Below are 13,149 nucleotides of genomic sequence, written 5' to 3'. Positions count from 1 at the left end.
CCCTAGATCAGCACTTCAGGATTTAGCCCATCCGCCTCCCACCTCCTGCTCTTCTGCGGCCAGAGCTGCAGGGTTCAGATTACCAGAGGAGGGTGGGGGCGAGTATGGATCTCAGGACCTCAGGCACTAGGTGCACCGCAAGCCTGAGCTCTCCATCTGTCTTGGTGAGTGTGGCAGAGTGGGATCTTTGTATCCAGACCCTTCCCATTCACAGAGGGAAGTGGAAGACTGCTGCTTGGCTGTGAATTTCTAAAGGTTCAGGAAAAAGATGAACTGGCCCCATTCCTGCATCTCCTTTTGCTGGATTTACCTTGCTGTCTCCAGACTGAGAGGTAAGAGGCTGATGGATGGGTAACCAACTCAGCTCACTTGGGGACCTCTTCTTTGGTGGGAGTGGGCCAGCAAACAGAACACTGCAAGGAAGAGTTCGTGCCTCTTATTGACTCACCAGAAAAATAACTCTCACCTACCCGGAGCTTGTCCCTTGCTGATACTGGGTCCTGCCCAGTTCTTAGTCCTCAGTTTGTTGTTCTTTGCTCTGAAATATATACGACATTGAATATTGATCCGGGTCCCTCTTTTTGAGCAGCTGTAGAAACAGCAGATGGAAAATATGCTCAGAAATTGTTTAATGACCTTTTTGAAGATTATTCCAATGCTCTTCGTCCAGTAGAAGATACAGATAAAGTCCTGAATGTCACCCTGCAGATTACACTTTCTCAAATTAAGGACATGGTAAGTAATATAAAGTGGCGACTCTTTGAAATGATGCTAAGAATGAAACTAACTGTGCTTTCCAAAGAGATGTCTTACCCAGAATTTGAGAGGGAATGAGAACAGACAGCAACTTGTGCCAGCTGGTGGGGGAAGGGAATACCAAGGAAGGATGCTCTCTACAAAAAGGTAGTTCGCCAAATGTTACCCAATCCTGGCCATTAACAGTAACTGTGTCTTGATCATCTAAACAGAGATGGTGTCACATATTGTAGGATTCCCTTTCTATGCAATGTCCAAAATAGGCAGAACCATAGAGACAGAAAGCAGAGTAGAGGTTGCTAGGGGCTGTGGGAAGAACCGGATAATAGTGAGTGATGACCTGATGGTCATAGGGTTTCTTTTTTGGGCTGGCAAAAATGTTCTGGAATTAGATAGTGGTAATGGTCGTACAACAATGTGCATCTACTGTAATCCACTGAATCATACATTTTAAAATGGCTAAATGTTAACTTTTGTGTTCTATGAATTCTATTCCTATTTTTTTTTTAAAATGAAGGTCGTGTTTTAAGATGGGATAGCTTATTTAGTGCTTAGATTGTTTAATTACACAAAGTTATGAAACATGGGAGAGTTTCTTCTGTATATTGTAGATATTTTCTAATTTCTCATCAAGTGAATCATCAGTTGATCAATTTTCAGAGAAATTTGGGCTGTTGATCCATGCAAAGTTCTGATGGCTTAAACATTTGTCCACTTTACAATCAGAACAGTAAATTAAATAGAAAAAAAATATGGCCTTGGCAATCAGTCAAAGGGATAGACTAGAAAAGCTCTCATTTATTTAATGAAAGTAGGTTTGTGCTCTTGGAATTCTTGCTGTGAAGAACAAGTGTTCTAGAGATGGAAGGCATTTGGTCGAGGTGTCTACTGGACAGGATTCTACCATGGTCATTTGTGCAGGATGAAAGAAACCAGATTCTGACTGCCTACTTATGGATCCGCCAAATCTGGCATGATGCGTATCTCACGTGGGATCGAGACCAGTATGATGGCCTGGATTCCATCAGGATCCCCAGCGACCTGGTGTGGAGGCCAGATATTGTCCTATATAACAAGTAAGTACAAGTCAGTCATTACTTGGGAATGAACGTGTTGATTTAAAAGAATTGAAACATAATGAAAAAGGATATTTAAAACATGCATGAAGTTAAGTACCAATTCATGTACCTAGGCCCTGAATGGTCATAAAATCATATAATAAAATAATAGGTTATAAAAGCTTAGAGTTACATTCCCCTTTTGGATGAGAAACTGTTTTATAGGCTGTATTAGTTTCCTAGGGCTGCTGGAATGAAGTACCACACACTGGGTGGCTTAAACAGCGGAAATGTATTGTTGCAGTTCTGGAGGCTAGAAGTTCAAGGTTGGTTCCTTCTAAGGCTGTGAGGGAGAAAATATGTTCCATGCATCGCTCCCAGCTTCTGGTGGTTGCTGGCAATCTTAGCTTTCCCTGGACTTGTAGAAGTATCACCTTGATCTCTGCCCTCCTCTGCACCTGGCATTCTCCCTGTGTGTGGTCTATGTCCCTTTTTTCCCTTTCATAAAAACAAAAGTCGTGTTGGATTAGGTCCCCGCCCTACTCCAGTATGACCTTGTCTTAATTAATTACATCTGCAATGGCCCTGATCCAAATAAGATTACATTCTGAGATTCTGGGGGCTAGGATTTCAACATATAAATTTTTGAGGGATACAGTTCAACCCTTCTCCAAGATCATGTATCAATAACAGCGATACTACTCAGACAAAATCAGAATGGGCCAGCTAGCAGCTGGACTGTGGATTTTGGACATTGCAGTGAAGCATGAACTAGATCATAAGATCATCAGTTGGGATTTTCCTGATTTCATAGCTAAGAACCTTGAGAAAATGGGTAGGTAAGGTTTATGTTTCTCAAACTGTAATGGGCATATGAATCACCTGAAGAGCTTGTTAAAATACAGATTCTGATTCAGTAGATCTGGGATAGAGTTTGATGTTCTGCATTTCTGTAAGCTCCAGGCATCAGTGTTGCTGATTCAGGGACCACACTTTGAGAAGGAACCACATTACTCTATCACAGTTCAGGTTCAATAGCTCCATCTGTTTTGAAGGAGTTTCTCTTTTTTTCTGGAACCCAAGTTCCTGCGGGTTGGGAAAGACTCCTCTTTGACTCAGAACAGAATGAATGAGGGGCAGTTCAGGGGAGCGCTCCTGAAAACTCAGCCTTCTGGTGTGCATGAGTTTCCCTTTAGGAAGAAACACTAGTGAGTTGCGGCCTGGATTTTAGTCTTGTTCCTTACTGAGAGAACTCATCCAAGGGTCATGACCTATTGAATTGTGGCACCGATCCTGCTGACCATTCTCCATTCTGAATGGCCAGGGGGACCGTCCATATTGTTTTTCAAGCAAGATGACATCGAAGTGCTAGTGCTTTATTAGTCCAGTTCATTCACTCTTTTCTCTCTCTCTCTGTCTCTCTCTGTCTCGGTCTGTCTGTCTGTCTGTCTCTCTCTCTCTCTCTCTCTCACACACACACACACACACACACACACACACACGCACAGAAGGCAAGAGAATTAGCCATGTTGTCCATTAGTTCTCTCACTCACAGGGCACAGGTAATCAGAGAACATAGTTTACAAAGATCATTAGCAGCATTCTATCAGTTCTAACAGTTTTTCCTGGAAAACAGAGTGCTGGTTCTTCTCCTCCTCTTGTTTTGATTGGCTAAAGCAGTGACCAACTCTTACTGACACGCTTCTTTGCACACTTGCATGGTAACCTAAGTCAGACCTACCGCAGCCCCCTGTTGTTACAGAAGCCAGTTGTGTGCTCATGAGCTCATACAAACCTACTGTGGCTTTTGTAAATTCTGTCCCCATTTTCCCTAGCCCCTTCCTCCCCTGATCATTGGCCTTGAGGTATGTGAGTTCTATTCCCTGTTCCTTTAAGGGAATCTTTTCCCCATGCTGATTAATCAACTTTTTTTCTATTCCTCTGGGTTGACACTTCAGTTTTCTCTGCCTTCCTGCCTCAGATAGTTGTCTCAGATCCTTTATTCTGCTTTGCATTCTACTTCTCAGTAATGTCAGAGTTTACTACTTAGAGGAAACTCTAAATGTAGTTATGGTTGAATGTCCTTTGCATTCCTATAACTAGCTAAAATGAGAATAGAAGAGTTATAGGATCAGACAAAGAAGGGGCCTTGGTCATAGCCATTTCCCTGATCCTGGTCCCTCCAGCTGAACCCCTGGATCTGCAGACTTTTCTGATCCCAGACATAATCTTCTTATTATTTCTGAGAAGGTCGTACACAACCTTGTAAACCAAAAAATAGGCTTTCTGAGTGGTGATGAGAGAGGAAAGAGGGCTATATGTTAGTGATCCAATCAGATGTGATAAATATAGTTTGGGCAGGAAGATGCTTAACATCAAGATTCACCACTGGTGCCTGATCCCACAGGGCTAGACTTGTTAGGGTGTGTTCAAGATGGGTACGGGTCCAGAAGTCACTGCATGTGAGGAGCAGTTGAATTTGTTAATGCTTAGTTTGGAAGCAAGAAGTTCTTGGGAAGACTTGATGACTATGTTAGGCAATCAAGGAGAAAATAAGGTAGAGAAAAGAGAAAAAATTGCTCTAAGGGACAAAAACCAAGACAATGAAAAATTAAAGGGAAGATAAACAATTTAAAAATAATCATAACTAATAACTTGAGGAATGAATGTACCCAAGAGATAGTGAGCTCTTTAGCAGCATAGTTATTCAAGCAGATACTGGCTCTGTTACTGTATCAGTAAAAGAATAAATAAATTTGGGCTCAATGTTATGGTAAGGTTGTTTAGTATAAGTACACAGCCAATATAATGGTTAGTGCAAGAGGCTGCAAGAATTCCTGACATTAGATTGGGTAAAGACTGGCTTATAGAAATTCCAAACGTGCATTTATTATGAGAGAGTTCCTTTTTTAAAAAAAAAATATTTATTGTGAGAAAGAAAAAGAGAGAGAGAGAATATGCAAGAGAGAGCAGGGGAGGGGAAGAGAGAGGGACAAAGATAGTCCCAAGCAGGCTCTAGGTTGACAGTACAGAGCCTGACATGGGGGCCTGATCTCACCAACACTGAGATCATGACCTGAGCCAAAATCAAGGGTCCGAAGCTTAACTGACTGAGCCACACAGATGCCCCATGAGAGAGTTCTAATGGTTGAGTTTTTAAAAGGGGCACCTGGGTGGCTCAGTCAGTTGAGCATCCAGCTTCGGCTCAGGTCATGATCTTGTGGTTCATGGGTTCAAGCCCCACACTGGGCTCTGTGCTGACAGCTCAGAGCCTGGACCCTTTTTTCAAATTCTGTGTCTCCCTCTCTCTCTGACCCTCCCCTGCTCACTCTGTCTCTGTCTCTCTCAAAAATAAATAAAACATTAAAATTTTTTAAAAAGATTTTTAATTATTTTTTTTAAGTTTGTTTATTTTGAGAGAGGAAGAGAAGTAGGGGAAGAGCAGAGATAGAGAGGGAGACAGAGAATCCCAAGCAGGCTCCATGCTCCCCATGCAATGTGGGGGCTAGAACTCATTAACCATGAGATCATCATCTGAAGTAAAATCAAGATTCAGATACCCAACCAACTCAGCCACTCAGGTGTCCCAAGATTTTTATTTTTTAAAATAATCTCATACCTAACGTCAGACTCAAACTCACAACTCCAAGATCAAGCATCATGTGTTACACTTACTGAGCGAGTCAGGTGTCTCTAATAGTTGGGCCATATTAACACTTGGACTTTAGACCTAGTAAGGAATTGGGTAGCTTATCATATCTGGACAGACTTTGTCTAGAATTTAGCATTTGCCCTTGCTTAAGTCATCTAGGTGGTTGAGAAAATGGCAAACTTATTAGATGAAATCAGAAGTAAGGGGAATAAGAGGAACAAATTTGAGGGAAAAAATGGGTTTGATGTAGGATTTGTTCAGTTTGGATGGCCAAAGGAACATCCACATGGAGACAACCAATAAAGAGACTGAAAAGGCAATTCTTAAGCCTGCAAAGAAGATCAGGGATAGAGATTTCAAAAGCCCTTTGAGTCCTTGTAGAACTACTCAGGAAGGAAAGAAAATGTGGATAAAGCTGGTGAAACTCTTCACTGAAGACATTTAAAGAAGACATTTAGAAGAAATCGTTAAAAGGGTGGAAGAAGATGTGAGAGAGAGTTGTGGCATAGAAACCATGAAGAGGAAAGGATGTCTAGAAACAACCTACAGTGTCAAATGTTTGGGAAGACTTGAACAGGATAGGGATTTAGAGTAGGTCTTTAGATTTGCCTGTTTGTAAGTCATGAATGACCTTTGTAAGAGCACATGTTGGGAAGAAGCCAAACTGTAAGAATAAAACCAAGATGGGGAAGTGACAGCAGCATGTATCACTTCCAGTGTAAGGAAGGAGAGGCAGGAAGTGAGAAGTGCCTGAAAGGAAGGGAAGCTGATAGGAGAGACTGGGGAACAGCATTGGGAGGGTCTAGATGAGACAGAATAAGAAGAAACAAGAGATATAGAACCCTGAAGGAGACCTGGGAGGACAGGAATCACAGTACTGGAAGAGAAGTTGGCCTTGGAAAGAAGTGGGGGACCTCTTTTTGATATGGAAATATCCAAAGAGTTTCTCTCTGATCCTGAGTTTCTTTCCTCTTATACCAAGAAGGTAGGATGGGTGAGTGATATTCTCTGTTCACACATAGTTCTCACTTTTCGTTTAGCTAACTATATACATTTCTTATTGTTACAGAGGATACGTTCAGGAACTTTGAAATGACCTCATCTTGTTATCTTCTCAAAGACCCATATTAAAGCTCCTCTTCTCTAAACTCTCATTAAAGAACATCATTAAAATTTGAGCACCACAAGGTTCATGATAATGGTCTGATTTGGTTCACTTCAATCAGACCATTACAATTAATGTTGTGTCCAATTTTTAATAAGTGGAAAAATATTTTAAAATATGCCAGTTCTTTGATCTAGCACATGTTCTTCTACCAATTGAACCTAAAAAAAAGAGTCCATGGGTAAGTGCAAAGATTTTATTATAGGGACATTCACTATAGCTTTGTTTATAAATGCAGATCCTGGAAACTGACAATGTTGAACATCAACAGATTGGTTAAATAAGTATGGCATCTCTATATAATGGACCATAAAGAACAACTATCAGCAGTGAAAATAATGTTGGAGGAGAATATGAATGTATGATCACATTTTAAATTTGGTTTCATCCTTTTTTTGCTAAAATATTTTTTTTAGGATAATTTTAGATTCCCAGAAAGTTGCAAAGTTGGTACAGAGAGTTCTTGTACCCTTCACTTTGCTTCCTCTAATGTTACATCTTATTAAAACTAATACAATATTATTAATTAAACTACAGACTTTATTGGACTTCACCAGTTTTTCCACAAATGCTCTTTTTATGTTCCAGAATCCAATCCAGGATGTCTTTCACATTACTTATGCATAATATGTTTTGTAGGGAAAAAATTATAAGGGAGATTAGAAAATATGCATTAAATGTTAGTAGAAACTTATCATTTAAGGTTGTGAGCATTGGAAACTAACTTTGACTACCTTGTGAAAAAAGGAATTTGTTGGAAGGTCATGGTACAGCTCACTGAATTAGATGGGGAAGAAAAAGAGCAACTGGGTAGCTCAGTCAGTTAAACATCTGACTTTAGCTCAGGTCATGATCTTGTGGTTTATGAGTTCAAGTCACACATTGAGCTCTGGGCTGACAGCTCAGAACATGGAGCCTGCTTGGGATTCTGTGTCTCCCTCTCTCTCTCTCTGCCCCTCCCCCACTCATTCTCCCACTCCTTTTCAAAAATGAATAAACATTTTTTTTTTTAAATAAAGGGAGGAATGATCAATGACCTGGTTTTAGAAAGGACAGATTGAGACTGCTCTAGAGTTTGCGACAGTGGGAATATTGAGCTGGTTTGTTTTATAAGGAGGCATCACCACGGCGACTGTTTTTGGTCTTTGGGTCCCTTTACATAAGATCTAAACTCCAGGGAGGGTGAATCAATTGGATCTAGCTCAGGTCATATGGCCAGCCCCTGGCCAGGGGAGGCTAGCACACCTTGATGAACATTTCATCTGCCTTCCAATGGTGATGGTAGAAAAAGTCACTCTCTAAAGGAAAATAGAAATTTTGTACCCAGGCATAAATGTTGACAAAGCAAAAAGAAAGTATATCTAGAATGAATTATTACTTCTTAGGTTATGAGTAAATGAATTTTTGTCTGCATTTTTCAAATATTCTATGATAAACATGTACAATTCTTCCAACAGCAATAAAAGGCTACTTTAGTATTCTTGTGCCCAAGGTCAATAAAATCAGGTAAGCAGGCCTCCCTGTTAGATTTCAGCCTTGACAGGTTTACTTTTTGTCTAGATGCGTGAATCATATCTAGACTAAGAGACTAGCTTTGGAAATGAAGAAGAAGGGACATAGAGCAGAGATGATTTAAAGAAAGAATCCTGGAGAAGTTGACCCTGAGTAGTTACAGGAGATGGAGGAGAAGGACATATTGGAGTTGGTTCTGACTTTCAGCCAGAGTGACAGGGAGAATGGTGACCCATTGCCAGAGACACTGAAGTGATGGCCACAGGCCCATGAGCTGTCTGGAGTGAGGGAGTTGATGAGTCGTCTTGATCAGCAGCTTTCATTTTCCTCCTCTGGCCTCCAGGGCTGATGACGAATCTTCTGAGCCCGTGAACACCAACGTGGTTCTGCGGTATGATGGGCTGATCACCTGGGATGCACCAGCCATCACCAAGAGCTCCTGCGTGGTGGACGTCACCTATTTCCCCTTTGATAACCAACAGTGCAATCTGACCTTTGGTTCCTGGACCTACAATGGCAACCAGGTGGACATATTCAATGCCCTAGACAGTGGAGACCTCTCTGACTTCATTGAAGATGTAGAGTGGGAGGTCCATGGCATGCCTGCTGTGAAGAATGTGATCTCCTATGGCTGCTGCTCTGAGCCCTACCCAGATGTGACTTTCACTCTCCTTCTGAAGAGGAGGTCCTCATTCTATATTGTCAACCTCCTCATACCATGTGTCCTCATATCGTTTCTGGCTCCCTTGAGTTTTTATCTCCCAGCAGCCTCTGGGGAAAAGGTCTCCCTGGGAGTGACCATCCTGTTGGCCATGACTGTATTTCAGCTCATGGTGGCAGAGATCATGCCAGCCTCAGAAAATGTCCCTCTGATAGGTGAGTTCAAGTGTCTTATACTTTGAAACTAGCTTTGTAGTAATCGGGATTGTATCTGTTCCCTTAAACTCATAACGATTAGGTCAACTTCAGACTCAACACAGGCTGTCACGTACTTCATTCAGTGTTTCCGTTGGCATCTTTGAAAACAGATATGGCTGTTTCCCAAAACTGGTCTTATGGCCTCTGGGTTTATGTAAAAGAGAAATGAGAGGTAATATCGCTTAGAGCAGTGGTTCTCAAAGTGTGGTCCCTGGACCCACAGTGCAGCATAATTTTAGAAACGCAAATTCTCAGGACCCACCACAAACTTACTGAATTAGAAACTCTGGGAGCAAATCCTGGGTGATTTTGATTTACTTTCTGGTTCACTGAGTTAGAAGTTAAAGTATATGGTAAGTATTCAGTAAGTAGTGACTATTATTATCTTTTCACATCACAAGAGACCTTCTCTAGGGAAAGACTGGCAGACATGATAGAAATGGTTGACTATATTTTTAAGGATCATCTACCCTTAATAGAAGAATCATTAACCTTTATTGGGTATGGTAGATATGGGAGAGCTTGTTAAAATGTAGATCTCTACATCTCAAGAGTTTGATTTAGCAATCTTGGGTAAGAGTGGGGAATCTGAGGTGATTCTAGGATAGACCACATTTTCAAAACTCTGCTCTGATAAAATGTCCTTCTGAGGATAGGCATGGAGACAGAGACTACCCACTCCTGCCTTGCCTCCCATTCCCTATCTCACTTTGAGACCCATCCTAACACCTTTCCTACCTGCATCTTGCCACCAAGGACCTACTCAGCTCCAATACATCTACCTCAATGACTTACTGTTGAATAAATGTTTACCAGAATCAGAGGCTAGACCTAATTTCTGGTTCCTTAGAGTAAACAATGAGGAGTAATTTCAGATCACCTAGAGACTTAGAGACCAATATGAAAGGGATATTTTACTGCCCTTTTATTTTCTACTGAATTTAATATTACCGATTATTCAGACATTGTTATGTTGGTTTGGAGAGCAAAAAACACAGATGCATGGATACATGGACACAAATACACACACACATACCTTTTTGAGAAATAGACACAGAAAGTTCTCTCTGTTCCTCCCCCAACACCATTAGTAGAGGAAGAAGTGTATTGGCATTTCTATTACCTCTCCTGAGACAGAAATGATTGACAGTGATGACCTCTGATCACAACCCTATTTGAGGCAAGAATAATTGGCAGATTTCTCTTCTTTAGCAGTGACATTCAACAGAGAGCTGGCTAAAGCTCTAAAGAGAGAAGTCTCAGGATGTGTCTCAGAAACTTTGCAAGCATTACTTACTCTGTGTCTGTGATAATATTCCTTTCTAGGAAATAATTCCTTTGTAGGAAAGGTGCACACAAATCTTGAGCATGTTTTTTTTTAAATTTTTAAATGTTTTATTTATTTTTGAAGGAGAGAGAGAGCACGAGTGGGAGAGGGCAGAGAGAGAGAGAGACACACACACACAGAATCAGAAGCAGGCTCCAGACTCTGAGCTGTCAGCACAGAACCTGATGTGGGGCTTGAACCCATGAACCGTGAGATCATGACATGAACTGAAATCGGACGCTCAGCTGAGTGAGACACCCAGGCGCCCCTTGAGCATGTTTATTAACAATTACAATATGCTATTTGCAACACCTATGAAATGTACTTCTAATCTTATAGAAATGTGTTTTTCTGAAGAGGTGCAGTATTGAATATAAGCTTCTGGCCCATAATCTTTAGCATATTAAAACAGGTCCCATTTATTCTGAGTTTACTTTGACCTTTTAACAAATAATAAGTGGATGATGAACATTATCAAATACATTGTTTTCATCTGTTAAGATTATCATCTGAGCTTTTTCTTTTACCCCATTAATATAGTGAATTAAGTTTTCTGATGTTGAGTTGAATCCTTCTTTATCATGATGAGTTATCATTTTAAGACACTACTGGATTTAGTTAGCTAATAATTTTTATAAGACTTTCTCAAATATATCTGTAAGTAAAATGACCTTAATATTTTCTTTCTTGTTACTTTTGGAATCAAAGCTAACCTGATTTCATAAAAGGAGCTAGGTAGTTTTCTCTCGTTTTCTATTTCTGGAACAACTTGACTTGGAAAGACTTGTATAAGACATGTACAAACTTGTAGAAGTTTGGTAAAACTCATCTATAAAACCAACCCTGGAGTTTTTCTGTTCCAGTGTTTTTTCTTCTTATGCTAAATTTGACGTCTTATGTATTTCTAGAAATGTCATCAAGGTTTTAAAATATATTATCGTACAGCTATTTATAATATCATTTTATTGTATTCTAAATTTCTATTCTGTTACTTCTTTTATATTCTCTCTCTCCTCTCTCTCCTTACCATCACCCTGCCTCTATTCAGTGAGTAGCTTTATCAAAGGTTTATCAATTTTATTCCTCTTTTCAAATAGCTTTTGCTTTGCTCCACTTCATTTTTGATTGTTGTTTTTGTTCTACATTTTATAAATTTGTACCATCACCTTTATTATTTCCTTCCTTTATTTTCCTTTTTCATTAATATTTGCTTTACGCAATCACATGTTGAAGGCTAATAGTACATAGTGTCTCCTTTCTTACCCAATAGCAAAGAGGTCTGAAGACAATTCTGGGAGCTGGCCAAGATCGTTGTTTGTTGAAAGTGGAATTTTTTCACATCATGATCTCTGCAAACATTTAGAAACCTTTAACTTAGTGCGAGGGACAGTGCTGAGAACCTTACATGTATCATCTCAATTAAGCCTCACCATATTCCTGTATATTAGATCCAATTATTTTACTCATTTTACAGAGAAGGAAGCTCAGGCTTAACCAGATGATATAACTTGCTACAGGCCACAAGTCTTGATAGAGCTGGGATGTGAACCCAAAAAGTTTTATTCAAAAGTTTATACTAGTAACCATTACTGTATACAGCTTCCCTGGAAAAGGTGTTTCTTTTCCTTTCCTTTCCTTTCTTTTCCTTTCCTCTTTCTTCTCTTTCTTTCTTTCTTTGAGCCAAATGTAAGGACAGTTTTAAGCTAACTTGTTTATGGTTATTTTCCAGGCAAATATTACATAGCCACAATGGCCTTGATCACAGCCTCCACCGCCCTGACCATTATGGTAATGAATATTCACTTCTGTGGGGCTGAGGCCCGGCCAGTGCCACACTGGGCCAGGGTAGTCATCCTGAAATACATGTCCAGGATCTTGTGTGTCTACGACGTGGGTGAGAGCTGCCTCAGCCCCCGCCACGGCAGGGAGCGAACCCACCTCACAGTGGTTTATGGCAAACTTCCAGAGCCGACTCTGAACACAGACAGAAACAAAGACCCTCCCAGAAAGAAGGAGATAAACAAACTCTTAAAGAATGACTTGGGGTGCCAGGGGGAGAACCCACAGGATGCTGACAGTTACTGTGCACGGTACAAAGCGCTCACCAGGAATATCAAGTACATTGCCAAGTGCCTCAAAGACCACAAGGCGACCAATTCCAAGGGGAGTGAGTGGAAGAAAGTTGCAAAAGTCATAGATCGTTTCTTCATGTGGGTTTTTTTCATTATGGTGTTCGTGATGACTGTTTTGATCATAGCAAGAGCAGATTAGTGGGCATTTGGTATGTGGAAATATATCACTAAAATTCCCTGTGATCTACTCTAATATTTCCCCAAGTCAGATTTACATACACACATGCAAATATATAGTTTATATATTTATACATGTACATATAAAACTTAGGGGCTATGTTGTGTTTACTTTTTATTTTTAATTTTTTATGTTTATTTATTTTTGAGAGAGAGATAGAGTGCAAGTGGGGCAGAGGCAGAGAGAGGGAGCCAGAGAATCTGAAGCAGGTTCCAGGCTCTGGGCTGTCAGCACAGAGCCTGATGCAGGACTCAAATCCACAAACCATGAGATCATGACCTGAGCTGAAGTGAGATGCTTAATGGACTGAGCCACCTGGGCACCCCTTTTATTTTTAATTTCAAATCAGAATTATATAATATATCTTTCAAGTTAAGTTAAGCAGAAAAGAGAAAACTTGTAAAGCAGGAGGTCCAAAATCTCAAGGGTAGGAAGATGAAGGAAATAAAAA

General features: G+C 40.4%; 1 protein-coding gene across 1 annotated transcript; it reads left to right on the top strand.

The window, feature by feature from the left end:
* Positions 1-268: 268 nt before the first annotated feature.
* CHRNA9 (cholinergic receptor nicotinic alpha 9 subunit) lies at positions 269-12,714 on the top strand. Its single transcript, XM_029932214.1, has 5 exons — positions 269-332; positions 590-735; positions 1,678-1,832; positions 8,487-9,019; positions 12,118-12,714. The coding sequence occupies exons 1-5, from the start codon at positions 269-271 to the stop codon at positions 12,657-12,659; spliced, it is 1,440 nt and encodes a 479-aa protein (XP_029788074.1). The 3' UTR covers positions 12,660-12,714.
* The last annotated feature ends 435 nt before the right edge of the window (positions 12,715-13,149 follow it).

Source organism: Suricata suricatta, chromosome 1, assembly GCF_006229205.1.
Source record: "Suricata suricatta isolate VVHF042 chromosome 1, meerkat_22Aug2017_6uvM2_HiC, whole genome shotgun sequence".
NCBI classification, from domain to species: Eukaryota; Metazoa; Chordata; class Mammalia; order Carnivora; family Herpestidae; genus Suricata; species Suricata suricatta.
Note: the sequence above shows the minus strand (reverse complement) of the source record. Positions and strands in the feature narration are given on the sequence as shown.